This window comes from Labrus mixtus, chromosome 23, assembly GCF_963584025.1.
Source record: "Labrus mixtus chromosome 23, fLabMix1.1, whole genome shotgun sequence".
Lineage (NCBI taxonomy): Eukaryota > Metazoa > Chordata > Actinopteri > Labriformes > Labridae > Labrus > Labrus mixtus.
The window spans coordinates 14,256,291-14,281,895 of record NC_083634.1 but is presented as its reverse complement, the minus strand read 5'-3'; the positions used below and the strand labels follow the sequence as shown (position 1 = coordinate 14,281,895).

Below are 25,605 nucleotides of genomic sequence, written 5' to 3'. Positions count from 1 at the left end.
ACATTGGGTTTAAGCTCAGTGTTTTATGCAGCATGTGGCCGCTGACTTTATGTGTGTTGTGCGTTGCAGATTATTTTATTTGCAAGGACACATGAATGTTTAGGTTACCGTGTGTGTGTGTGTGTGTATGGGTGTGTGTTGGTCTGTCTGTGCTTACTCGACTGTAAGTTTCAGACATGCCCTCTGAATAATTCAGGTTTTTATGTCTTGTTGCTATGGTTGTCTTTGAAATGGCTGCTTGGGCCGGCACACACACACTGACATGAGCATGCTGACAGATGTGAACACCTCCTTAGACTCACCAAAAGGAGGGACAGAGAAAGATTTTATGAATCCCCCCCCCCCCCCTCCCCCCCTCCTTCCTTCCCACCACACCTCTTTACCTCCCCCATCACTTCACACTCCTATTATTATTAAAACTCTTATTAACCAGGCTGGCCGGGATGTGGGGTCCCCTGCTGTTGCAACACAACGAGGAGACTGTGAAAAAATGTGGCAGGTTTCCTGCTAATGGAACACCTCCAAGGGTCTTATCTCTGTTGTAATTCCTGAAATCAAACATTATAGTTATATTCCAAACCCGAACTCAAACTAGAATACCCAGCTGTTCAAGCTGCTTAAGTCAAATCTATAAGAAACTGCGTAATCTTACAAGAGAACACGGCTAAATGGCACACATGGCAGAAATACAAAATTATTTTTTTGGGGCTTTTGTGAAATATATATTTTCTCAAACTGTTAACTCTAGGTGTGAAATGTTGCCTGTATGCATTTCTCACATTACATGGAGACATTTTAAATAGCATACTTACAAAAGCCAACAGTTTGAAGTGGTTAGAGCCCTGGGCAAACTGGCAATTTTGTGTAAATACTGAATATGGACAAAGTGCAGAACAATGCCATAAGCCAAGTCCTTCTATATGCTTTGCCTCTAGCAAGTTAATGGTAAACAGTAATGCCATTGAAAGTAAAAAAAAGGCTATTGAATGGGTCTGAATACCTCACAGTGGACAATAGTTAAGTATTTTAGTTAAAGTGGTTTAAAACGCAAACACACAATCAAATGTGTCTTTGGTGTAGGTTTTGATAGAGGCTGTAGAATAAAGAATAGTGGGCTTCAGGAGGTGGGGGTTCGTGACTATGAGGAGAAGCCATGAGGAGAAAATTGGAGTGAACTTGTTGAGAACAAGTTGAAAAGGGAAAATTCAACATTTTTTCTTTTTCTTTTTTTTTTTCAGTCTACGTCGGAGGCGCGCGCACGCAGCTCTCGTGGCGACAGGCAGAAAGAGGGAAGAGAGAGAGAGAGAGAGAGAGAGAGAGGGAGACGTGTGATTTCTCTTTGTACTGTATGAAGAGTTGAGGCCGGCTCTGCTACTGCTGCTGCTGCTCTCTCTCTCTCTCTTTTTTTTATAGGCAGAGTTTGCATGCTGTAAATAGCCCAATAAGCCGGTTACACTTAAACGTTACATCGCGCTGTCGGTTTCCGTCGGTTTCGAGGAAGCGACCATCACCTGCCAATGTCCATTTGAGTGAATTTGGACAACAAAAGCATCAGGTCAAACGCTGTTTCTTCAGGGGGCTTTCAAGTCACATTCATCAGTCGGGATTTTTCAGTGCGGAAAAAGCGACTCGCTTTGCCTCTTTTTTTTCCCGTCGCCCCTTTTCACACTTTCAACACCTACGGGGGTCGAATCTTTTTTTTTTTTTTTTCTCTCTCTCTCCCCCCCCCCCCCCCTCCCTCACCCCCGTACCATGGCTGCTGTAACAAGCCCGGAGACGAGCCCTCAACCCCGGGTGTATTTCCAAACGCCGGCCGGCACCACGGAGGAACCGGAGACCCCCGTGAGGAAGCAGGGACGCGTAACCGTCAAATACGACCGCAAGGAGCTGAGGAAGAGACTGAACCTGGAGGAGTGGATTATCGACCAGCTGACGGACCTCTACGACTGTGAGGTAAAGACCCCAAACAATAAACCGGCCACGGAACCGGTCGAACGTATCGATTAGGCGGCTCTGCTAAGTAATTGGGCTCCACGGTGCAGCCCCATAAGTCAGTGTATCAGGTCTGTCTTGTCTCCTCCAGAGGCAAACTGTTGATAAAGCAACATTAAAAAGGCCTTTTGCTGCTGCTTTTGGCCTAGCCTCGAGTGTACTATAGTCTACAGTATGTGGGCCATATGCTCAAGTAGATGAGGTAATGTAGAGGGGAAAACTGGCAGAGTCTGAGTGGACGATACCAGAACAAAGAAGTCGTGTAAAAACAGTCAGTTCAGGGTGTTGTGGTTAAACTCACTCCCCCCCCCCCCCCCCTCACACACGCACACTCACTCACAGGTTGGCTAAATGTAGCCGAAGAAGCTTTATAGCCTCATCATGAAACAGTCAGCATGTGCTCTCTGCTCTGATTGGCTGAAGCTGTTTTAAAGCACACCTGTGAATTAATTGACTCCAATATTATTGGCTGACTGGAATGTGCAACTTCTGTCATATTTGTGGGGCGATGCGCGTTGTTGTTGAGCACCTGTTGAGGGTTTTTAAAATACATACTTAATGATGTCAAATCGTATAGTTGGAATTCTGGACAGCTTGGCAATTTTGTGTAAAAACGTGTTTATCTGTGTTTGGTTTACCCTGACTAGAATCCTTGTTGCCCCCCCCTCCCCCTCCCCCTCCCCTCCCTTCAGTCTTTCCTCTTCTAATTGCAAAATTTTAAGTATAGCCAAATGTTGGGGGGAGGGGTGGGGTGCTGTTGGCAAACACCAGACTCATGAGGTGATACTGATTAGTCTAGGTGGGGGGTCCTAGGCACATCTTCTTGTCATGGGGGCCCTCATAATGAACTCCTTTTGGCTGTCGTAATGACTGTGCATAATTATCAGTTGCAGAGAGCTAGCTTTACGGCCTCCATGCACTATCACAAATCAAAGCGTTTTGGTCGTGGTGACAACGCGGGGTCGTAACATTTTCCTGGTGGTGGCAGCTGCGGTGTAGCTTCCTGGCGTCAGTAGTTGGTAAGCTCATGTCGACTTAACTGAGCTGGCCCCGGCCCACATTCTATTCCTAGCGTGAGGAATACAACGACTTAACAGGTTCGAGAGAAATCCTGGTAGGGTAACTGCGCGAGAAAAGTCAGGAGTGCAAGAGGCTGGAATGCGATGTCACACTTTCTCGCACTGAGGTTGGGCTAGTCTACAGAGGATGAAGAAAGTTTGACTTTGACTTTGTTGGTGCGGAGTGAAACAGAACAACTGGGTTTGGCTTCTTGCCTTTATTTCCTGAGACGTGCCTTGCAATTCCCCCCAGTCCAAATGTTCCGCTTCAAACTTGATGTTTCTCAACAGGCTCTTCAGAAGGTCTGGGGGTTTTCTTAACACGTGCACCTAGAAGTCCAAAATCCACTCTGACAAACTGTTTCTAATCGCAACTGGATGTTATTTCAAGCATCATTATAAAAAATGAGTGATGAAACAAGACGCCTCTTTTCATCGTCTTTTTAAGACCAGATCATTCTCTGTCTGGAGTCTTTGTTTGTATCAGTCTTTCCATTTAGACTTTTGTGACGATAGAAATGCATAATAATAAAGTAGCGGGGATACTACAGGGACTCACATGCCAGCAGAAGTGATTAAATGGCCTAGAGGGGATTTTGAAATCAATGTGCTTTGATTGTCTGCCAATAATTGATTGAAATGCAATGCATTAAAGCCATGCAGGGTCCAAAAAAAAAAAAAAAGTATGATAAGAATAGTTCAGGAGGAAATCTTTTCTAGTTTGACCTTTTTCATAATTCACCAAATCAGCAAAGGTCAGTGTTGGTTAAAGAATAAATCTGTTGTCGTGAATAATCTTATCGTGCAGGGCCCCGTGATTTATAGCAGACCGTTCTCATTTTCTTTTAATAAATATTTCCCAGAGTACATTCAGCCATTCATTGACCCATCCCGCATCCATCTTTCATTCCCTAATCCACTCAGTCTGTCAGTCACGCAGGCTTTAATGCACTGACGCTTGATTGCTGATAGTCTGTTTTCCAACTGAGCAAACGGGGCCACATGTAGTCTGAAAAGCTGCGGAAAAGGTTAAGCAATGTCAACGACACCCGTTTCTTTACTACAATATTATAAGTCAGAACATAGTTACATCAGTTTAGTGTAGTATTTTAGTTATTTATGCCATTTTTTTTTTTGGACAAAAAAATCTGTCATTCATCTGTAGTGATGATGTCTATCTTTTTTCGCTACCATCCACAGTGGTTCCCCCGTTTTCATTGTTCCAATCCCGTCTCCCCCTAGACAACAAAGAGATTAATTTACAGTCGGTTCACTGAGACACATTGGACTCATTTAGACGGGGAAATGTGGAGCACGTGCTGCTGAACAGTGTAACTGGAGAGGCAGCTTCAGCCGGTCAGAGAGCAGAGCGGGGTACTGGGAGAACCCTGTTCCCTAACAAAAGACACGGCGCATGTGGCCTTGGATTTTTTTTTTACACCTTTATCTCTTCCTTCATCCCTCCTTTGCTGCATCCTGTGCTTCTTCTTGTCTTGTGAATCATTTAACGCCCTTATTTTCACAAGTCGCCCCATCAGTATTTGCTGTCCTCTTGATTCTTTTCCTTTCTTGGACGCATTTATTGACTATTAATAAAACCTCATGGAGCTTGTTCAACAGGGAATTCATAATGAGCTGTTTCCCCATTCATATAATCCCTTTAAACATGCTACAAGCAGTCAGCCAGTGCTTTTTCGCCAGGCAGCTTGTCAGATATTCATCCAGCCACTTAGTCAGCCTACCAGTCAGAGTTGCTGTGGGTAATCGTAAAGGAGCCGAGCCTTAGTATGATTCCATGGCAACAAGGCTTTTTAAATGTTTATGTTGGTTAACCACGCAATGGGGAAAAAAAGATAGCATCCATTTAGTAAAAGAAAGCTAAGTGAAATTCTATCACTTCCCAAAAGCCTCCGTTTGCATTGTCTTTCCATGAAAGATTATAATTAGAGCATTTCAGTGAATATAATAGCAGGTGCCTGGAGTTGATGTTAATGTGGCATTTGCTTTGTTGAAGAAACAATCCCTGGTTTTGTTAAGGTGCCAAATATAGCAGTAATTCACAGCTAGGGTATGACTGCAGCTGTTCAGGGGAATGTTGGTGTTTGAAGGGAAATATAAGGAATAGGTACAGTCATTTCATATATCAGTTGACTCAGCGTGTAGATGTAACACCTCCTGCACTATGTCCTGCAGTTGAGAATACAAGAAAGCCTGTAAGCAAGTGAGCTAGAAGTCGACTATTTTTTCGAACACATTTGGATTATGATGATTGATGTCAGTTTGAAGAGTTTAATCAGAAGTGTCTGAGTATTTGGAAAAGCCTCAGATACCCCAATTCCCATCCTTCCCAAAGATTCCCGTCAGGAAATGTTTGTTTTCAAAATCACACTGTACCTTTTTCTCACTGACACACTTTAGCGTCTCTTTGGAAAATAAAATCGGGGGGGGGGGGATTACACTCACTTCAAGTCTGCAACTCCACTCCCAGTACAAATGATCAAATTTTGCCATAACCTTGAAAATTACCATCGCCATGGTAACCGTGCTGTTAAATGTTAATTTGCCAGACTTGCAGTATAGTTTCTCTCAGCGCTCTGGAGATCACGAGTAGCTACAGAGTTAACAGTGAAGCGAGTGGGCGGACCAATCGCTGAACTCCAGGGTCCTACGTGGCCGCACGCACACACGCACACACACACACACACACACGGAACATAGATGGGGATAGGTGTAGAACAGAGGCAGGATCGGTGAGCAAGAATGCAGTAAACAGAAGGAAAGGGGGAAAAAGCTAGAGGGGATGAGCAGAAGGAAAAAGTAGTAGGAGTAGGCAGGGATGTCAGAGTGGGAGAAAGTGTTTTTGTAACATGTGTCCTCTGCTATTATGCTACTTGCTTTACACACTTAAGGGTAGATAGCAAGTTATATAATGGTAGTGAGTGAAGTCCTCTTTTTAAACTGCTGTTATACTCAGCGAGGCCCTGAAAACAATCCAGAGACTTCTGACGGCTCATTTAAAGATACAAATGACTTTTTCCCCTCGCGTTTAAACGCATCATTCCTTAGTAGTGTTTCAGTTTCACTCTGCTTTGTTGTCCTCTCAACAGGAAGACGATCACAGAAGTGATATTTCATACCATGTAAACATGCATCCTGGTGTTTGTATGACTGTGAGTGTCAGTCACTCAGAGGAAAATGTGCAAGGGGAGGGGGGGGGGGGGGGGGGCTGGTTGTTGGAACAGCTGTAATTTCATAGCTTTGCTGCTCATGGATTAAGTTGGCCTCTTTCACTGGCTTCACATTTTAAGAGGACACACACATGCACAAAAATACACACATGCGTTTGCTTGAACCTTCAACTTAAAGGTCTGAATACCAATCAGCATGACCCTGTTTCACTGGGCGTGTGTAAGAGGGTGACTACAAAGAGTGGTTGTTACTCAGCTGGAGTGAAAGACTCCAGTGTGTCTTTGTAAACACCCCACACGTTAGCACACACACACACACACATCCTGTTAATAGGTTTCATGTGGCTCTCCATGTTGAACACAGTGTGTGTGTGTGTGTGTGTGTGTGTGTGCGCGCGTTTCTGTAGCCTGACCTACCGACTGACCATGTGAGGTTTTTTGTTTTTGAGAATGAATCAACCAAGTTAGAGATAAAGGCAAAGAATAATTTGAGTGAGGGAGACTGAGCATGTGTTTGGTAATAAGTGTCTGACTAAGAACGGCAGGAAGTGAAGAACACCGAGTACGAGCATGCGCCATGGATTTAAAAAAAAAAACAAGGATGAGAGACAGAATTAGGGATGTGAGTCATTCAGGGGAACATTCACGCATGTTTATACAGGAAATGTGTAAGAACCCTAAACAGTAGATAGAGAAACATGTAAACCAGCAGGTCTGAGAGCAGTTGTAAAGCACCCAATCACATGTTGTACTTAAAGGTAGAGTCAGTAGAAATGTTCGTTTCAGCTTGTAAACACACCATTCAAATTGAGGCCCCTCCTCCTGGGCTAATGGCCACCAGAAGCCCACGTCCACTGAAGGGTTAGCGTGTACGTTTCCGACTTGTGCCTACACTGCGAGCTATCTGAGAATATTCCGTTTTTTGTTATGGGAAAAGTTGATAATTTAGCAAGTTGGCACAAGCTCACCGCTGGCTGGTGTTTGGCACATGCCTGTCCTGATCCACTCCCAAACTCACCTATACGCTGGCATTGGATTGAGGAAACACATCCCGAGTCAACCAAAGCATCAACAATCCAGGCAGAGGACCGAGGTCACCACCAAGTGATGATTGAAGTCTATATTTCATTTTTTAGGAAAAACCTTCTGACTCCATCTTTAAAGCTCCTGTGACGAACTTTTAGTGTACGTTGATCTTTGCATGTGTCTATGGATGCATAGTTTTTAGAAACCTTTGGGACGTTTCTGCTTTTCGTCTTGGTTTCGCTGTTCCCTGTCACAGTCGTTAACATCTGCTCGGTCGCATGTCAGACGGTGACTGACTGCCTCGCACCTTTCCACCCTGTCAAACCTTGAAGTATTATGTTTCAGCACTGGCTAAGCCTGACGAGCCCGTCATTATATCATCTGACTGCAACACGGTTGGGCTGTCAGTCAGGTTTAAAGGGGTTTGAACAAACACCATTTGACCTCCAATAATCTCAAGTCAGCAGGTGGCACATGTGGAGTTTGATGAGGAAATCAGGCTGCTTCCAGCGAACATTATAGCAGACAGTAAATTGTGCCGTGTCATTAGACAGCTTACAAAGTTGTGCAATCCAATCTTAATTGCATGCTAAACAGTTGTGTTGATAGGCATCGAGTAAATATCTCATGCATCCTTAAACATGATGTCTGTCATGTGCAGTACCCTTTTGCGTCCCTGTTCTTCAGACAAGCACTCCTCCAGGCCCTCAGCTATTCACTGTGCATGTTTAATAATAGCATTTTAAAAACTGTACATATGACTTGAACAACTGTTTTTTTTTTTTTTAAAGCTGTACAGCACCCTTGACGTGAGGCCTAATAGTGTTGTAGTTTGGAACACAGTGTTATAGCTACATGTGACTCAGGGGTGTTTTAAATGAGCATTGCTATGAGTCTTTGGCGATGTGTTTTTTATTTGCCTCCACGCTGAAAAACATATTGAAACAATGACATAGCTTCTGTCCAAATGTTGCTACTAGCACTGGCAGCAGCTTGCATGCATAGTAGTCCTTTTCATCATGAAGTCTATTTGCAACTAATGCCAACTGCCTGATGGTTGAGTGAGGTAACACAGAGCCACTCAGGAGGGTATTTTAGTCCCAGGAGGTGCATTAGAGCAGACGCCAGTGGAGCTGATGGTTAACTGCAGGGAAGCATATGTCTGTATATGGCTCTACTTACTGTCTCTGGTTGTGGTGTGCATGCATATAGTGTTATTGTAGGTTGATAACAGACTGTACAGAGTGTAGGCGTGATGTGGACCATTTGATTGCAGTATATTTAAAGATGTTGACAGATGATGATTAAGTTGGGATTTTTTTAATATGAAATAGTTGGAGCTTTCAGCAGGAAGTAATCGACGTGCAGCCTGATGGATTTACAGGAACAGACTGTTCGGAGCTGTGGCGCCGTGTGTCAGCGTTGACTGTGACCCGTCGTCCGTCTGAAGCAGGCAGACAGCCACAGATAGAGAGGTCAGACTTGCCGTTGCCATGTTGGCTTCACGTATCCTCCATGATGTCATCGCTGTCACACCTAACCTAAGCTTTTGTCAGAGCGTAGAGGAGGTCGTGTGCCAAGATCCTTGTGCTGTTAATGGTTTGGGGAAGAAATAAATGGAGGAAATGTGTTTGGACAGATGGACAGGCAGCTTGTCGGCAGACAGACAAATACGCTGACAAACAGTCATCTCTGATGTTAATTAGAAAATCTTCAAGTCTAGTTAAATTGTTAATCAATACAGAAATGCACCATGGGTCGTACGTGTGATCCTTACCTCCAAGTTTGCAATTTAACAGAGCAGGAAGGAACAATTGACCATATTTGGGCAAAGGACCGAGGTACAGGATTGATTAAGTTGGTGAGTCATCATGAACTAGTGGTCCATCTCTTACTCACACACACACACTATCACAATGTTGGAACATGTTTGAGTAATCGATGAACACATGGTCAAACTTGTTCAGTAGTTCCCCTCTTGTTTTTGTTCTATTTCTTAAATCGGATCAGTAATAACAACATAAAACAGTTAGCAGATGTCCCCAGAAAAACTTCCCTTCCCGCCACTGTGCATGCCTTCAGGGGATTGTTTTTAATGTTCAGAAAGATTTTGAGTGGATTATGACTTTAATCTACTTACAGTAGCCATGAAACCCTTCAGAGCGGTTTTATCCTGCTTCTAAACAAACCTCTGAGGAGAGTCAAAGACTTGCCTGGCAGCTCAAGAAGTAAATGTGTGCCCATGTTGGGGTGAATGACCACCTCCTGCATCCACTGTAAAGCTTTTTAAAACTCACATTCACCTCGAAGTGTTTATTTCATTGTAAAAAAACAACAAATTCTGAACTCAATGAGGAATAAAGAAAACACAAACCAGTAAAAATGGAGTCACTGTGTGGTTAATGAAAAGGCCACAGCATAAAGAAAGTTCCTTACTTAAATTTATACATGTTACTGATATATGTAGGAACTGGATATGGAAAATGAGCTCTTAAATCACCTTTAATTTATCAAAAAACTCTACATGTTTCAAAGGGATGCTGTCAGTTTTTAAAGGAGGGTTGTTCGGGGTATTTATAAAGAGTGAGTGTATTAACAACAATAGATTAAGATTACCAAGGCCCCTGTTTGGAGTATAGAACCCATCAGTGTCAGTGAAAGCTACTTTTTAAAAATATTTTCAATGCTTCAACTTACTGCCAGTCAGCCCTTTCCTTTGGTCCCATGTTGTGCTACACATTACCAGTGATTCCTATATATACACATTACCAGTGATTCCTATATATACACATTACCAGTGATTCCTATATATACACATTACCAGTGATTCCTATATATACACATTACCAGTGATTCCTATATAGCCGAGTGACTCTCAACACTGCACATAACAAGTGTTGTGTCCCCGGCAAAGCTTCACACTAACAGATGTTTGAGTCACAAAGTGCCAGACCAAACAAAAGAAACAACCTTCACTTATTTTCTACAGATTGTAAAGATACTTAAACATGAGAACATTACGCCTTTTCCAGCCGCCTGCTGAAAAGTACTACTGTACATCTAACTATTAAGAAAGACTGCTGGGGCCGCTGGTTGAGCTCAGTTTGCAGACCAGGGGATCCAGATGCTGTGGTCCTTTTTTTGCACTGGTTGCAGGTTTGACTTCCATTCTGGATATTTCTTGCAAGCCATCCCCCACATGGCAACACGCTCTGTCTGTTTTTCATTCCTATGTGATAATCTGCTGCTATCCACCACATTGTGTTTTTGACGCTGAACCTGACTGTCCGATTATAAGCAATCATTTCTAAGATTATCCAATATTCAGCCATTGTTGAGAAGTCACAATTTGTGTGCATGATTGAGCTGCATGAAAGACTAAAAAAATTTCTCTAATCCCTTTTGAAACCCACACTCATTACATCTCGAGAACAGCTCAATGGCTCTACAAATAAGCATGGAGTTGTCTTTTGCATGGTGGGCCAACATGAATGGAAAAGTTGTTGAGCTGGAACCTGAATGACCTTGAAGGATTGCCAAACTCTACTCATGTATAAAACTTCCAGGAAAAGTAGTAATTCAGTGAATGGCATGACAACAGAACAAATGAATGGTTGGGGCCTTTGGTTGCTGTAGGAGTTACTCGCCAAGAGTGACATAATGCTAATCTGCTGTAATCCTTGGTTGTATGCATTCTTACTTTAATCTCGTCTCTCGGACCACTTAGCGGATATGACTCTTCTGGCTTGTAATGCAGGCGTGTGCATGTTTTTGTGCGTAGCCTACGTGATCTTTCTTACTTTGTTTTTTCTGCTTGTGTTTCTCCGAGGTTTTTGCCTTTTTACTTTTGATCGTTTGTTCTCATGGTAATTAGTCATTGATGGAATAGAAGGAAAAATCAATTTGTTAGAACGCCTCAGGCTACACTTCCCAATGTTACCAAGATGCACACACACGTGCACCCACATCAATATCACCCTGTGTGTGTGTGTGTGTGAGTCTGATCCTCGGATCAGTCTTCACTCCCGGCTGTTGTAACGACAGACTCAAGAAGAAGACATGGAGAATGGAGGTGGAGGGTGAGAGAGGGCTCTTGAGATTCTGTCTGGTTTCTATATTTCACATGGATGCATGGAGGATTTTGTAATTAGAGTGGGCTGAGAAGAGAGATGGATATTCATTGTTTGTGAGAGAGAGAGAGAGAGAGGTGGGTAGAGTATTTCTATGCAAATCATTACTGCTGCATGAGAAATTAAAGCAAAGGTTAAAAGTTAGCAGTCAAATGTTTTTAGTACTTAAGTGGCTCTCCATCTGACATTTTTGGTTATCTGACAACAACAGTCAGTCAAGACCAAGTCATTTGATTGGACAAGAGGTACTGGTATAATGTGTAACAGCACAGAGACTTGTACTGTTCATTGCTGTCACATAATATCAACACGTCGGTCACATTGGCCCCCTAGGCAACTGTCAGCCATATTTATTTTACTGGTTGCATGTTAATACAAATATAAAGATTCATAAACATGATAGAAAGAAGCTGGTCTAGGGTTGTGTAGACGTATAAGTAGCACCTGTAAAAGAAAGTGTCTGTGTTGCTTGGGAACAGTCTCCAGTTGCAGAACTAGTTGAGTTAGTGGAGCTAATGCTTATTACTTGCTTCTACAATATGCTGCAGCAGCATCCCACTCAAGACTGTGCTGTTGTACTGAATATAAGCACGTCTGTGATTATCTTTGACCTCGTGTCCATGACAAAATCACAACAGTTTTGATATCCTTCTTGTGTGCTGTTGTTTTAGTCTGTATTATGATAACTGTGTTAGTTTAACCCAGCTCACAGCAATTCATCAAATATCTTTGTTTTTACAACTGTGTATGACTTTCCAAAAAAAAAAAAAAATCTTTAGTGGCACCGGATGGCCTAGGGCAGGGGTGGGCAACTGGCGGCCGAGGGGCCACATGCGGCCCTCGTCAACCCTCAATGTGGCCCTCAGGTCAATTTCTATATATCAAAATCTGCCATGAAATCATAAAACCCAGAAATATGTCCGTAATAATATTTGATCACTGCTATATGTTGAGTCAAATTTGAGACATAATTGACTGTTATCGTTTTTCTATCCTACAATTTGACCCCTCTGGCAGTCAGAATTAAATGAATGTGGCCCCTTGCTGTGACCAAAGTTGCCCATCCCTGGCCTGGCGGTTCTATCGTGCGTCCCCATCTATGGAGACTGTAGTCCAGATTTGAAGCGTCAGTGAGTTCAAATCCGACGTCAGCCTTTGCTGCGCGTCATCGTCTACTATGTCCTCCCAACATTTCCTTGTCTCTCTTCAGCTGTCCCAGCCAATAAAGAGGCAAAATGCCCAAATATAACTAACATTTCTGAAGCTTTCATTCCAACTGTGGTGCTATCCTTTTTTTTTCTTTCTGCGATGCTTCTGCTCTCCGCTTTCCTGAGGTCACTTGCCGAACCAACCATTTCTGTCTTGGCTCAAGAGCTTGTGTAGGTGACTCTCCTTCCTTTGCCTGCCCACTCCAAGCTCTGCCTGAAGTTAGTCAGTCTGTCCTTCACTTTCAATCAATTCCAACCTAACACGTGCCACTTTTGCTTCGGTTGCACGTGCGATATAGCGTAACTCATCATGAGATTATAAATAGAAGCATCGAGACGTGTCTCTTGTCTTCAGACTTCTTAGTTAGAGGAAGAAAAGAAACTTAAAAAGTGGGATGACATTGCACAGCAGCTGGGGCAAGCTGTTGCCCTCAATGTAGAAGTTAGTGATCCAGCGGCTGAGCTCCGGCCCCCGCAGCTCCGTGTGTTTGCCAGTACAAGTCTTCCCAGAGAGAGTGTTCTCCCTCGAGATAGGCTGCAGCACGGGCAAGTCCAGTCAACACGCCGAAAACCACTGAACCGTTCAGTCAGACCAAACAAGGCGATGTGTGAATCACTCAACCGTGCTGAGGGCTGCTATGACTATGGGCAGCTTTTCTTTTTTTTTTTTTTTTGAGAGGGGGGGGGGGGGGGGGGGTCAAGGTTGGGTGACATTCATTTTAACTTTCCAAATAGATTTTTGAGCAACATGTTTTTTTTTTTGGGTGTGTGTGCAATCTGACCAAGCCATATCTGCCAGCAGCTCTCGCTCCGGCAAGTCATTCCAAGATATAACTTTATAAAAAGGATACCAACTCTACTTATGCCATATATATGTTATTGTCCCCTAATTACAGTGTAAGAACGACCTAAAATAATGCGACTGCACCCTAATCATATAGGGATAAATGTGTCCTGGCCCGATACAGAGTTTTGTTCCGTGCATTTGGAGCCTGTTTCTCCTGCACCCACACAGCTCTGGGACACAATAGCATGCCCACATCACAGGCCGCGCACTCTGGAGGCTCTGCTTCCTTCTGCTTTACACGACAGAGACGTTTGCTTTTTCTATCTGGAGTGAGATAGCAGGAAGGCTGACAGGGCTGCACAAGCAAAACATATGGAGGCTCTGGTAGGAAGTGCTCAAGGAAGGGGGGGGGGGGGGGATGTTGTTTTGAGACTTGTTTTTAATAGAACAGAAACATAAAGGAGCAGAGTGTACGTACTATACTTCCACTGAGGTGCGTGCAGAGATGCTACAATAAGTTGTGTTTTGTTTCTTTAAACATTTTTTTTTTAAAAAGCACATTTTCCTTCATGAGTCGGACAAAAGGAAAAAAAGAGAAGTTTAAAGGCAACTTTTACCGCCGTGTAAGAGTTAACAACAATGAAGCCAGACGATGTATTCTGGAAGGAAGCAGGTTATAAAGAGACGAGTTCACGTTTGCTGTTTTGGCCTGCAGCTTTTTCTGTCTGTGTTTCATATCACCCAAAACAGGACATCATTTTCTTCCTGGGAGGAAGTACATCCAACTGATAGGACGAGCAATAGAGATGGGGATCAACCACACGGACACACACACACACACACACACACACACACACACACACACACACACACACACACACACACACACACACACACAAAGAAGGTGCATCATAAAAAAGCACATACAAGATGCTTCATGCACATAACAGACTGGATTTAGTTCATTTATTGATTGTGGATAGTTGTGGTTCATGGTTTTGAGTGTGTGAGGCCACATATTCATTACAACAGCCAATCATTTAAAATAACACACACACACACGCACACACACACACACGCGCACACGCATGCACATACGCACACAATTACTGTCGTTGTCAGCTCTACTGTATAAAGTGTTTCTGTTAACTCTAACACACATATTTTCTCACACACTCAGCCAGCTACTTCCCACAGATATCACTCAGCCTCCCCTCCCCCTGCTTTCTCCCAAGGTCACGTGGACAGGCAGGAAGTAGCTGTGTGCTCTGGTGTTTTAACCCTTTCAGTGCACGAGAGAATAATGACCAATTTTTAGATAAAGCCCATCGCCTGGGGTCGCACTGTTTGTCACCCACCCTGGTTATGGGAGGAATAAAAAGAGGTGCAAGAGAGTAGAGCCAAGTATTTCTGTTATTGTAGGAGCTGCCGATTCCTGATAAGCAATCATGTGAGACAGCTGGGGGTAGAGAGGAGATGGAAAACAGCAGGCGACGAGTGACACAATGCATCCCTAATCCTCATGCTCTTGATGACCTCTCCATGACTCCCCTGTTCCTTGTACTCTGTCACAAGTGGTATCATGCCCCCAGCAAGCTGGCCCTCGCACTATGAAGTGCTCTATTACAGACACGCCGAGAGTGATTTATGGGAGAGCAGATAGAGGGAACGCCAAACGGCGAGGAAGGGCATCAAAGATTAAAAGACGCAGGGGGAGAGCGTGACAGGAAGCAAGTTCAGACCCAGCATTATTCAACTATATTTCAGTTCCTGTGTCACACTCCCTTTGTGTGTGTGTGTGTGTGTGTGTGTGTGTGTGTGTGTGTGTGTGTGTATCAGATGACTTTAAACCAAATGACCTATCAGTCACAAGGGTCTCCTGGGCAGATTTTCAAATTTGTAATGTTATTTTGTTATTAAATTGTCTAGTAATAATGTGTTTTATCAGTGAAACTAAATCTTTCTGTTGTTCATGTGGTTTCGCTTCACGTTGCATATTCTTCTTTCTTGCTTAATCTAGTCATGTTAATTTAATAATCAGGCCTCTACATGTAAACAGTAAATACATTTGAACTGGAAGGCTAATCTGTGAGAATTACAGGATAAATCAAGATTTGATATGATACGTGATGTGTCTGCAAAAACGGATATATTGCACAACAATCATACTGGGATACATCATGACGTCTGTTCACTGAAGAATATAAAATGCTCTTTAAAAAGGCAAAGTGCTGCGGAAATGTATTTATTTGCTATAATTACGCGCCAGATTCACCTCGGTTAGGTTTAACCTTTGAACTCTTTCCACCACTGTCAAACTTTACCTCGCTGTCTTCTCTGATACATCCCGCTGAAACCTTCTTCTAGGGCCAATTTAGATCTTTACATGTTACTTATGGCTGGAATTACAGAGTAACCCACAACATGATATGAAACGCAATTGAAAATAAGTGAGATTCTGTGATGACTGATCTGATGGTACATTGCGAAATCTCATTACCTGGAAAATGCCCCTTAAAGGTTAACGCGCCTGTCTTCTTCTCCTTTCAACACGCTGCCAACATCTTCTCTGGCCGGGTAACTTCTGTTCATGTTACTGTCATGAGTCAAATTGGCAAAGAAATCTGTTTAGAGTGCCGCTGTTTTATTTAATAGGAATATTTTGATATTTGGCACCAGCGGTTTGATAATCGTATCACATGAGGAAGGACTTTAATAAATTGCCTAATCGGTATGTGGGTTAAACGAGACCAAACTTCTACTGAGAAATATGAGACGCATCACAGGAGTATCACACCTGTTTAACTTCCTAATATTTCATCAGAATGTTCTTTTCCTTTAACCAAACCTTCTTTTTTTTTTTTTTATCTTCAACCACGCTCCGATACTCACTTCTTCTTTTACTTGTCTCCTCCTGCCCTCCAGCGCACCTCAGTGGATGAGTAAGTGTTCTCTCTGTCTCTGATACACTCATAATTCCTATTTACACAATAGCAACTAGTAATAATAGCTGAGCGTTAAGTGTTGGCACCGCTTAGCTGGGACGACCAAAACACACACTCTCCTTCAAACCATCCCAGCTATGCCTGTACAGAGTGTTTATGAGAGTCTGGAACTTGTCATAATCAGCGTTTGCACATATTTTGGTACCTGTGTCATTCGGCCGAGTCAACCAGCCTAAGGTTTTGGGGTTTTAATGGAGCCCACACATAAACACACACACTCACTCAGCCACTCTGTGAACCACACAAACACATATAAAAGACGGCAAAAACACTTTCCTGCTGGAACTGACCTCAATACAGAGGGAAGTGAAAAGGAAAGGCAGTGAAGCGGTGTGAAATTTCTTCCACGTAACACGCAAGATCACATGTCTCTCCACAACTGTTCAGAGAAAAGAGAACATAAAAGAAATAGCCGATGACGCGTGACAGTGTGGACTTTATCCAGTCAAAACAAGAGCACGGACTCGGGAAGTTTGGAGTGAATGGAGGTATTGTCGTGGTCACGAGGCCCACTTTTCCTTCTTCTTCCTCTTCCTACTTCCTCCATCATGCCTGCTAGAGCCATCTCTTTCCCCTTTGTGTCCAGCTTCCGTCGTCCTCTCTGCACACCGCCAAGCCAAAACGTTGTTTTTGTCTTTGTAGCAAAACAGGCGATCGGCCATCCTGAAGTGTGACTATTTTTATCCTGGTTTGTTTTTGAAGCAGGTAGAAAGCAAAAGTGTTTTTTTTTTTGTTTTTTTTTATCACCCGTCACATCCTCGCTGTTATGCTTTACATAAGTTTACACACACACTTCCACACACACACACACACACACACACACACACACATCGATTATATCACAGGAGTCAGATCTGTTATGTGCTATCACAAGTGGACATGCTGTGTAATCCATGTAGGTGGCCTCTGTGACCTACTTACACATGAAGCACCCCACAGTGTGAAAGCATTGGCTCACATCCACCACCTTTATTACATTACCTTCAGACCCGTGTCATCATTTCATTAACCGTGCATCTTTTTTCATATTTCTTATCATCATTTGTCCGGTGACTGTTTTGGGGGGGGGACTTTCTCAGAAATGTGTACACACATACCCTTGTTGCTCTTATTTTTTTACCTGCATCTTTCTCGGTGTGTATCCTGCAACCGTGTTACGTGCGTCTAAGTAGCCACAAGTGAATCACCGTCACAGCTCTGAAAGGTCAAATCCGATTTGAGGTCAGTTAGAGTGGCGTGAAATCAAGTCAGTGTAAAATGGAAAAACAAAATTGATGATTTTTTTTTTGTTTTACTCTTTCCATGGAATAACCCTGACTTCATCATTTCCCTCTTCTCGGGTGTTTACAGTAGCCAAGTTAGCCTTTTTGTTGCAATAGAAAGGCTCTGACCTACTTGTATGTGTGTGTGTGTGTGTGTGTTTGTGTGGCTTATATTATGTGGCTTATATTATTCCAGTGCGGGAGATGTATCTGGCATTTGATCTGTCCAAGCCTGCAGTTGCTACACAGCCTGCTGTGAGAGTAATAGTACTGCAACCTCTACACACACGTATACGCACAACTTTGCTCTCATACTGTCACATTTAATTCAGCTCTGTTCTGCAGGCAGCCTCCAGACAGACAGACAGACAGACAGACAGACACACACACAGTGTGTCTGTCTGTCTGTCTGTCTGTCTCTGCCTCATTCGGGTGGCTGCATGTGATTCATATTTGCAAAGTAGTCAGGAAGAGAGTAATTACATGTAAAGACCATTCAGAGTAGAATGGGTTCATATCCCTGTTTAAAGTAGGAGTTTGATTTGTTAGAGGATGCTGCTGGCTCAGTTCAATTAGCCTGCACTGTAAACCAGAGGCATCAGTATGCAGCTGCCCTTCACTAACTGATGCATTTTAAACTACAAATGGAAACACTGGATATCTCGAGAGTGTCAAACTTTTTTTTGTTCCACATCCAATACTACTGATCTGATCCTCTGTAGTGAAGCCAAGCAGCTAAATGTTGGTAACATTTTCCCTCAAATCTCATCTCCCCAGAGATTCATCACAACGCCACATCAAGGAATATCTTCAATTTGTTGTTCTCAATTCCTGCAGATGTGCCGTATTCGTCAATCGAACATGTTTCATTATAGAATTCACATTGACTTGTTCAGTGGATCAAACACCCAGACTGCACATGTTTCCTTGGATGTACTCAAAAAGTTCTCCGTCCAGGATTGCCCCTGTGTACCTGCAGACCCCTAGCTATTGTTCCACGGTGCCCTGCTTTGTTTAGAAACCTGCGGCTTGTGCCAATACCTTTGTATATCCACCTTTCAGTCCAGAACACATCTGCAGCCAGCAAGTAAAGTAAAAAAAAAAAAAAAAAACCCTCCAGACTCAGACTAGTTCAGTAAGTCAGACTGCTGGATTGTTTTTGGAAATCCTCCCTCGTGATTCCCTGCCTTCTTTGTGTCTCTTCTCTGAAGCCTGTCTTCCGGCCTTTTTCAACATCGCTCCCTCCCTCCCTCCCCTCTCTCTCTCTTTTTCTCTCCTCTCTCTCCCCCTCTCAGGCTGCTCCCCTCAGCTGCTCCCTTTTTTTCCGACGTGCTCTTTAACCTCTTACCTTCCTTCCTGCGGGCGTTCCCTCCCCCCCCCCCACTGGTAGATTTTAACAGTTTGCCAAATGGTTTTCCAGTAAGCTGGACCCTATAGAGTCCAATGGGTAAGAAATACACTTTGAGGTTAATTGAACAGTTATCAGTGTCGTACATTAACCATGTGAGTGTGCCACAGACTTAGTAGAGCTGCTGAAAGATAACAAACTGAATATTCCTTTTAAGGTGAAAAAAATAATTACAAAATAAGACAACCTCTTTGATTCACTTAAATCACTCAGTTGAAGACATACTGAAAAATTAAGTTTGTCTATCTTCTCATTTTCTTCCTCTTTTTTTGTTCTTCTTTCTGAGCTTTTTTCCCCCCAGCAGCACATGGAGCCCACATGTTGTGCCGATCAGTCTTTGTGTCAGACTTTACTGCCAGTACAATATGTCTGCAGTACGAGCGTGTGTGTGTGTGTGTGTGTGTGTGATGTTTAATCGTGTGCACATCTCTCCGTCCGTCTTTTAGAGGTTTTATTTTGAAATTCGGTAAGAATAAAAGCCTGTGTGTGTGTGTGTGTGTGGGTGTATGAATAAGTGTGAGTTTTGAGTATCTTTTGTGCCTTGTCTGCTAATTTTCTAGGATTTTGTTTGTGTGTGTGTGTGTGTGTGTGTGTCAGTGTTTTTGCACACTTGCTGTCTGCGTCGTCTGTATGCCGACTTTTATGTGTGTCGGTGTGTGCGTGTGCTTTTTTTTGTTACTCTAGCTGCTGACAGTAAGTCTGTCTGTCACCTCCAGTCTCTATCTCACACACACAGCCTGTCCTGCTCAGAATTAAATCCTACACACACACACACCAACCCCGCACACCAACACACCCATGCACACACTCTTCATCCAGCTCAGACTTATTAATGCCCAAATTTTAATTCTTTAATCCACGTGTGTGCGAGGTGTGTGTGTGTAACAGACGGGAGGTTTGTGACGTTGAGGACGTTGCCATTGAAAGAGAGAGGCTAGCGTTTGGTTAATGTGACATGAATGTGCACACTGAGCATGCTGTGTCTGTCTGCCTGTGCAATTGTGTGTTGTTGAGTGTGTGTGTGTGTGTGTGTGTGTCAGTTTGTGTAGGGCAGTTGGGCAGGTGCAGAGACAGCTGGTGTGGGCAACTCTAACCGAGGGGGAGGACGAGAGCGAGGGAGAGATTCCTAGAGAATGACATGAATATAGGGTAGCAATTGAGCTGCAAAAGAGGGGAAACGAGTGTGTGTGATGTTGCCAGTGGTGAACCGCTTTGATGAAAACACACTGAGCCAGTGTGCTTGAGCGAGACAGATGGAGAAAGACAAAGAACTATCACGCCACTTTACACAGCAATAGATGAATTAGTAAAAAAACAGAACTGATTAAGGGCTATCAGTGAACTAAGTTTTTCATTTTAAATATATAAAAAGCAATTGGCCTGTATGTCCGTGCTGGAACTTAGCAAGTGTGTTATTTAACTTCACATTAGAGGCAACAATGTCAGTATCCGTGCAGACGTGCATTTTCTGTAATCGTAGCTATTAATGTTTTGATTTGAATAACAAGCCGACTTTGAGTTGATCATTTTTCACAATCACAAATGACAATGACTCCCTGTATATGTCATCCTTTTGGGATTTACTACCCCCCTCTGAAGTCGGCAAATTGAACGCTCGCTCTCCATAATACTTGTGCTAACACACGTGATGTCGACCAATGTTTGAGCAATTACTCCGACGTTTTGAGAAATTGAAAGATTCCCACCACTCTTACGTCCGTGCGGTGATTTTGGAAGCCTACTGTATTTTTTTTTAAAGAAGAAAGAAGAAATCATTGTGAACCATAAGGTCAAACTTTACTTTAATCACCACCGCTGGGTATGAGAAGTATCCTGAGCGTTCACTTTGAAAAGCTGGAATCAAACTGTGTCACGTTTAAGTGGACATTTTCATCTTAACGACTGAAATCAACGAACATTTTATGAACTACCTGTTTCTTTGTCTCTCCTGTCTTTACCCTGCCACATGGGACGTGATGGAAAGACACCGCCCTCTAGTGCTCAAACGGGGTCATTTATCAGTCACTGCATCACGTCATGCAGAAGGCCTGAAATGCCTCTGCTGGTCTTTTTTTTTTTTTTTTTTTCTTCAGACAACCACATGACATAAACACCCTCAGGGACTAAGAATAGAAAGGACCATGAAGGCTTCTTTCCATATGGCGTTAAGAAAGATTCTCTAAAACGCTTTAAAGAATACGTTGGATATGTTGCTTAATGTGCCCTCCTTTCTTCTTCTTCTTCTTCTTCTTCTTTCATGTTTTACAGGAGGAGGCCATCCCTGAGCTGGAGATAGATGTGGACGAGCTGCTTGATATGCCCAGTGATGTTGAGCGGGCAGCCAGGGTCAAGGTAGGATCCAAATATCAATCCAGTAGAAGCATTTGTTGCCAAAGACTCCGTGTGTGTTTACTGTCTGTCTTTACATGTTTTACAGGACCTACTGGTTGACTGTTTTAAACCTACTGAGGTAAGCGTTTTCCTTACCTCACTTATCTCACTTAGATTCCTTTAACCCTCATATCTGTGTTCTGAGGGGGGGGGAGGTTTTTGTTTCTGAATCGTCATGATGTGTTTTGTCCCTCCTTCTCCCCCTGTAGGACTTCGTCTCAGAGCTGCTCGACAAGATCCGAGGGATGCAGAAGCTCTCCACGCCTCAGAAGAAATGATGGCCTCCCTCCTTCCTCCTTCCTCCTTCCTCCTTCTCCTCCTTCCCAAGATCCTCCCCTCCACCTCAGCCCTGGCCTCTCGTCTTCCTGCCGCACTTTTTTTTTTCTTTTTTTTTTTTTAAGGGGGTTTTCTGACATTCAAGATCTTGCGAAACGTCTTGTTACACTCGTTGTTGTCAGACCCTTTCTTAGTCGCTCTTCTTTCGATATTCTTCTCTTGTTGCCTGGATCCAGCCCTTTTTAAATTGCTGTAATTTTTAGTTTGAGATAAAGCGAAGTAAAGAATGCGTAATAACCAGGCGAGAACAACCACAAGCAAATTATTGGTCTCGATTCAGGCACTCTCCTTCCCTCTCTTGTTTCCCTCCTGCCTCCTTCGCCCCTTTGTTTTTGCCTTACTCCTCTTCCTTGTCCAGCTCTTTTTCTTCCTCCCGCCCCGCTGCGTACCGCCCTCCGTCTGTCTGAGGAGGAAAGAGAAAAGGAGACGAGATGAGCCCTGTAATTACTGAGCGGGAAGAGGAACAAGAGAGAAATCCCGAAACCTCTTAGAAAGGAACGAAGGAGACACAACCAATCGGATTGAAGGAGGGCCCAATCACTGCTAGTATCTCAACCAATGAGGCTCCTCGTTTTGTTATTTTGTGAGTTGTACATGATCCAGCTACCGACACGGATTCTTTTGATATTTTATCTTCAGTTTGAGGGCACAGGGACATTAACTTGACTAGTTTTTCAACTTTTTGGGGGTCCGTACAGTCTTTTCAGATCACTCCCCCCCCCCCCCCCAGTAATCAGAGGCATTTTGCTACAGTGGTGCATTTACAGACTGTCTTTTCCTTGTGTGTGTATTTTTTGTTTTTGGAAAATCTGCACTATGTCATTTTGGGAAGAAAACCTGAGCCGCTGACCACAGGAATAATGTACGGTATATCTCAAGGCTAACGAGAGGAAAAGTTGATCCCTTGATATAGTGGTTGAACCTAAAAAAAAAAAGTCACTGGTTGGCTGTGGTTGTCAAACAGTCCTGCTAATTTTAGAACATAAAAGACCTTCCTTTGAGGCTAGAGTAGAAGTAGTTTCTCTTAGGTTGGGTGTACTGGAATAGAAGTAATAGTCTTTCGAGGTGGGGGGGGGAGAACTATTTTTCTTTCTTCAAATGTGTGGTGCAGTCATAAGAGAGGCTATAAAAGCCACTGCTGTCCAGTCTGCACATATTAAAAATATGTACGTCTGTGTGTTGCTAAATGCTACGTACGTGTGTTGCTACATAATGTACAGCAACATTTATAATAGGGGTGTTTTTTCTGGCCTGTATATTCTGCTGTTCTGTACGAAGAATTAGGTTTTTAGTATAGGACTGGTTCCTTTTCTCTATTTTTTTTTTTTTTTTTTGTGCTGTTTTTTTTTTTTTTTTTTTTGTCAAACACACACTGACAGTCCGACAGGGGGACCCTAACAAAGCTGCCTTGTTTTTTTCTTTGTATTATCCCCCCTTCTCTCTGTCTTTTTCTCACTTTCTCCTGAAACCTTTTGACGTGATTTGATCCAACACACCAGCTCAGAGCAGTCACACATACATGGATACTCTGAAAATGTCATTGGGGCTCCATGTTGGTGTGGGGGACTGCGGCTGTCCTCTGCCTGTCAGCACATTTGACACATTATAAGAGAGAGAGAGAGGGAGGAAGGGAAGCCGCTTTTTTTTACACTGAAGCTGTCTAGATGCATTCACCCTTCTTTTTCCCCTCTTGTGTCTCATTCACACAAACACAGGACACCCTGTGCGGATCAACCGGAATCACATAAGCACATAAAGCTGCCTCTTACACAGATGTGCGCACACACAATCACACACACACAAGGCAATGAGAAAGAGAGAGAGAAAGATAGAGAGAGACAGGTCCATAGCTGTCACAACATTTGTGTGTTTCCCTGCCGCAGCTGCCAATCATCACCAAGAATAAGCCATCTGTTTCTTACCCTGAGCCAATCAGATCAGAGACAGAGCCCAGCAGCCAATGGGAGAAGCAGCAACATTTGCTGTGACTCTTTTGGCCAAGAGCTAACACCTGCGGTGAAAGCAGACCGCCACCGTTCATCTCTTTCTTTCAAAATCAACACACACACACGCACACACACGTACACATTCATTGGCCCTTTTTCACCTTGCTGCTCTGTCATTCCCCCCCGACATCCCCCTCTCTCCTCCCCTTCCTCCTCATCCCATCCATTTTCATCCTTATGTCAACCTCCCTTTCTCCTTTCGACATTTTCTTTTCCTTTTTAAAAAAAACAAAACAGATGTTGCCTTAGGTATTATTTATGTTACACAAACCAAATAAACGTGAGACATTCATTTTTAAAAAGGTAACACAGACTGCTAAAACGCGTGTTACCGAGCAGAACTGCGGCATCTTCTGTCGCTCCTCTTTTTCCTTTTTGAAAAAAAAACAAAAACAATGAGATTCTCTTGTTTGTTTTTTGTTTTTTTTAGAAGTGAGTGTTTAATACGTAGGCCTTGATAAAAGTGATTCTGTTTAGATAAAACAATGTTCTTTACATTTACCATTTGAATACTGGTCTGTTTTTATTGTGATCATGACACTTCTCGATGCCAGGCCTGGGAATCATGTAGTTAAACAAAAATCCATTCAGATACATTTTGGTGCGATTGCTTTTGCCTTCTTGATGTGGTTTCCAAATCAAGCTGGGTCTGCAGTTTTTGGAGACCGTCTGATTGTTGGGGTTGTTGGCAAGCTCAATCAATTGCTGCATTTGAGTGGATTTTCATTTCTAAATCCAGGTTTGGATGATACCTACTTAGACTGTTATTGAGAAGTCTGTTTTTTTACTGTTGGGGAAATTGCAAAAATGAAGTATATATACCGAATATCAACATTGAGGCTAAATACAAGAACTACACCGTACGGATTGGAGGAATGTAGTTGATTTTTTTGGACAAGGATTAGATCAAACCAACAAACAAATGTAGCAATATCAACAACAGGTCTTGTTTTTGCCCAATTTTGTTACACTTTTATGCAACTTTAATAAAAACATACAAAATGGACATTCTGTGTTTGATTTATTTTTTATTGGGGGGGGGGGGGGGGGGGGGGCTCTTCAGTTAAATCAAAATGTGTTTCTACAAAACTTTATAGTCTTCAGTCTAGTTCAGAACATTATCATCTTTACCTTTCATAGTCATACATGTTCAAGTTTTTCAGGGTTTTCAGGAGCCCTTTAAAAATAATAATTTTCTAAGCATTTGAACACAATTTGACTTTTCTTAGTAGGTGAAGAAGAGAAGAACAGTCGATAAAGGATACTTATGTTGTTCCAAAAGTGTCCTTTAATGTCAATGACAGGAGCTAGCTGTATCTATCTATGTCACAACATGGTATGCAGACTTCATTAATATTAATTCCATTTTGCCAAATGCCAAAATGTCTGCCATGAAAAGAGTCTATTGTCCAACTGATATATTATGAAATCCACCATCATTTTTTGCAAGGTTCTCTTAACATCTTCCATTGCTTTGGTGCCATCTTGTGGTTAATTACTGTAGCACAACTACAGGTATACCATAATATGTGAAGCATGACATCTCTTACACAGCCTAGTTGAATCCTCGTGTTCATGTTTTGATCGGTAAACTATCGACCCTATCAGGGAGACAGAGAATCAAAGTATGAAACTCTCAAAGATATCTTAGATATTATAATCTACATGATTTGGCAACAGGTAAAACATTACCAAAAGTGATGTTCATGGTTATCAATGTAGAAAAACATAAACTAAACTAAATAATATTGTATTGCTTTATATTATATTGTACAGTACATTATTTTACATTGAATGATATTATAGTA

General features: G+C 42.8%; 1 protein-coding gene and 1 long non-coding RNA gene across 2 annotated transcripts in view; both read left to right on the top strand.

Moving 5' to 3' along the window:
* The window catches only part of LOC132958992 (uncharacterized), a 195,624-nt gene extending 170,821 nt beyond the window's left edge, over positions 1–24,803 (top strand). The window contains exon 2 of the long non-coding RNA XR_009666853.1: positions 23,604–24,803. This is a non-coding gene — a long non-coding RNA (uncharacterized LOC132958992). The remainder of the gene's footprint in view (positions 1–23,603) is intronic.
* ppp1r14bb (protein phosphatase 1, regulatory (inhibitor) subunit 14Bb) lies at positions 1,306–24,803 on the top strand. The gene is made up of 4 exons (XM_061032080.1): positions 1,306–1,953; positions 21,333–21,416; positions 21,502–21,534; positions 21,665–24,803. Exons 1-4 carry the CDS (start codon positions 1,753–1,755, stop codon positions 21,731–21,733), a joined length of 387 nt encoding a protein of 128 aa, XP_060888063.1. The 5' UTR covers positions 1,306–1,752; the 3' UTR covers positions 21,734–24,803.
* Positions 24,804–25,605: the final 802 nt, after the last annotated feature.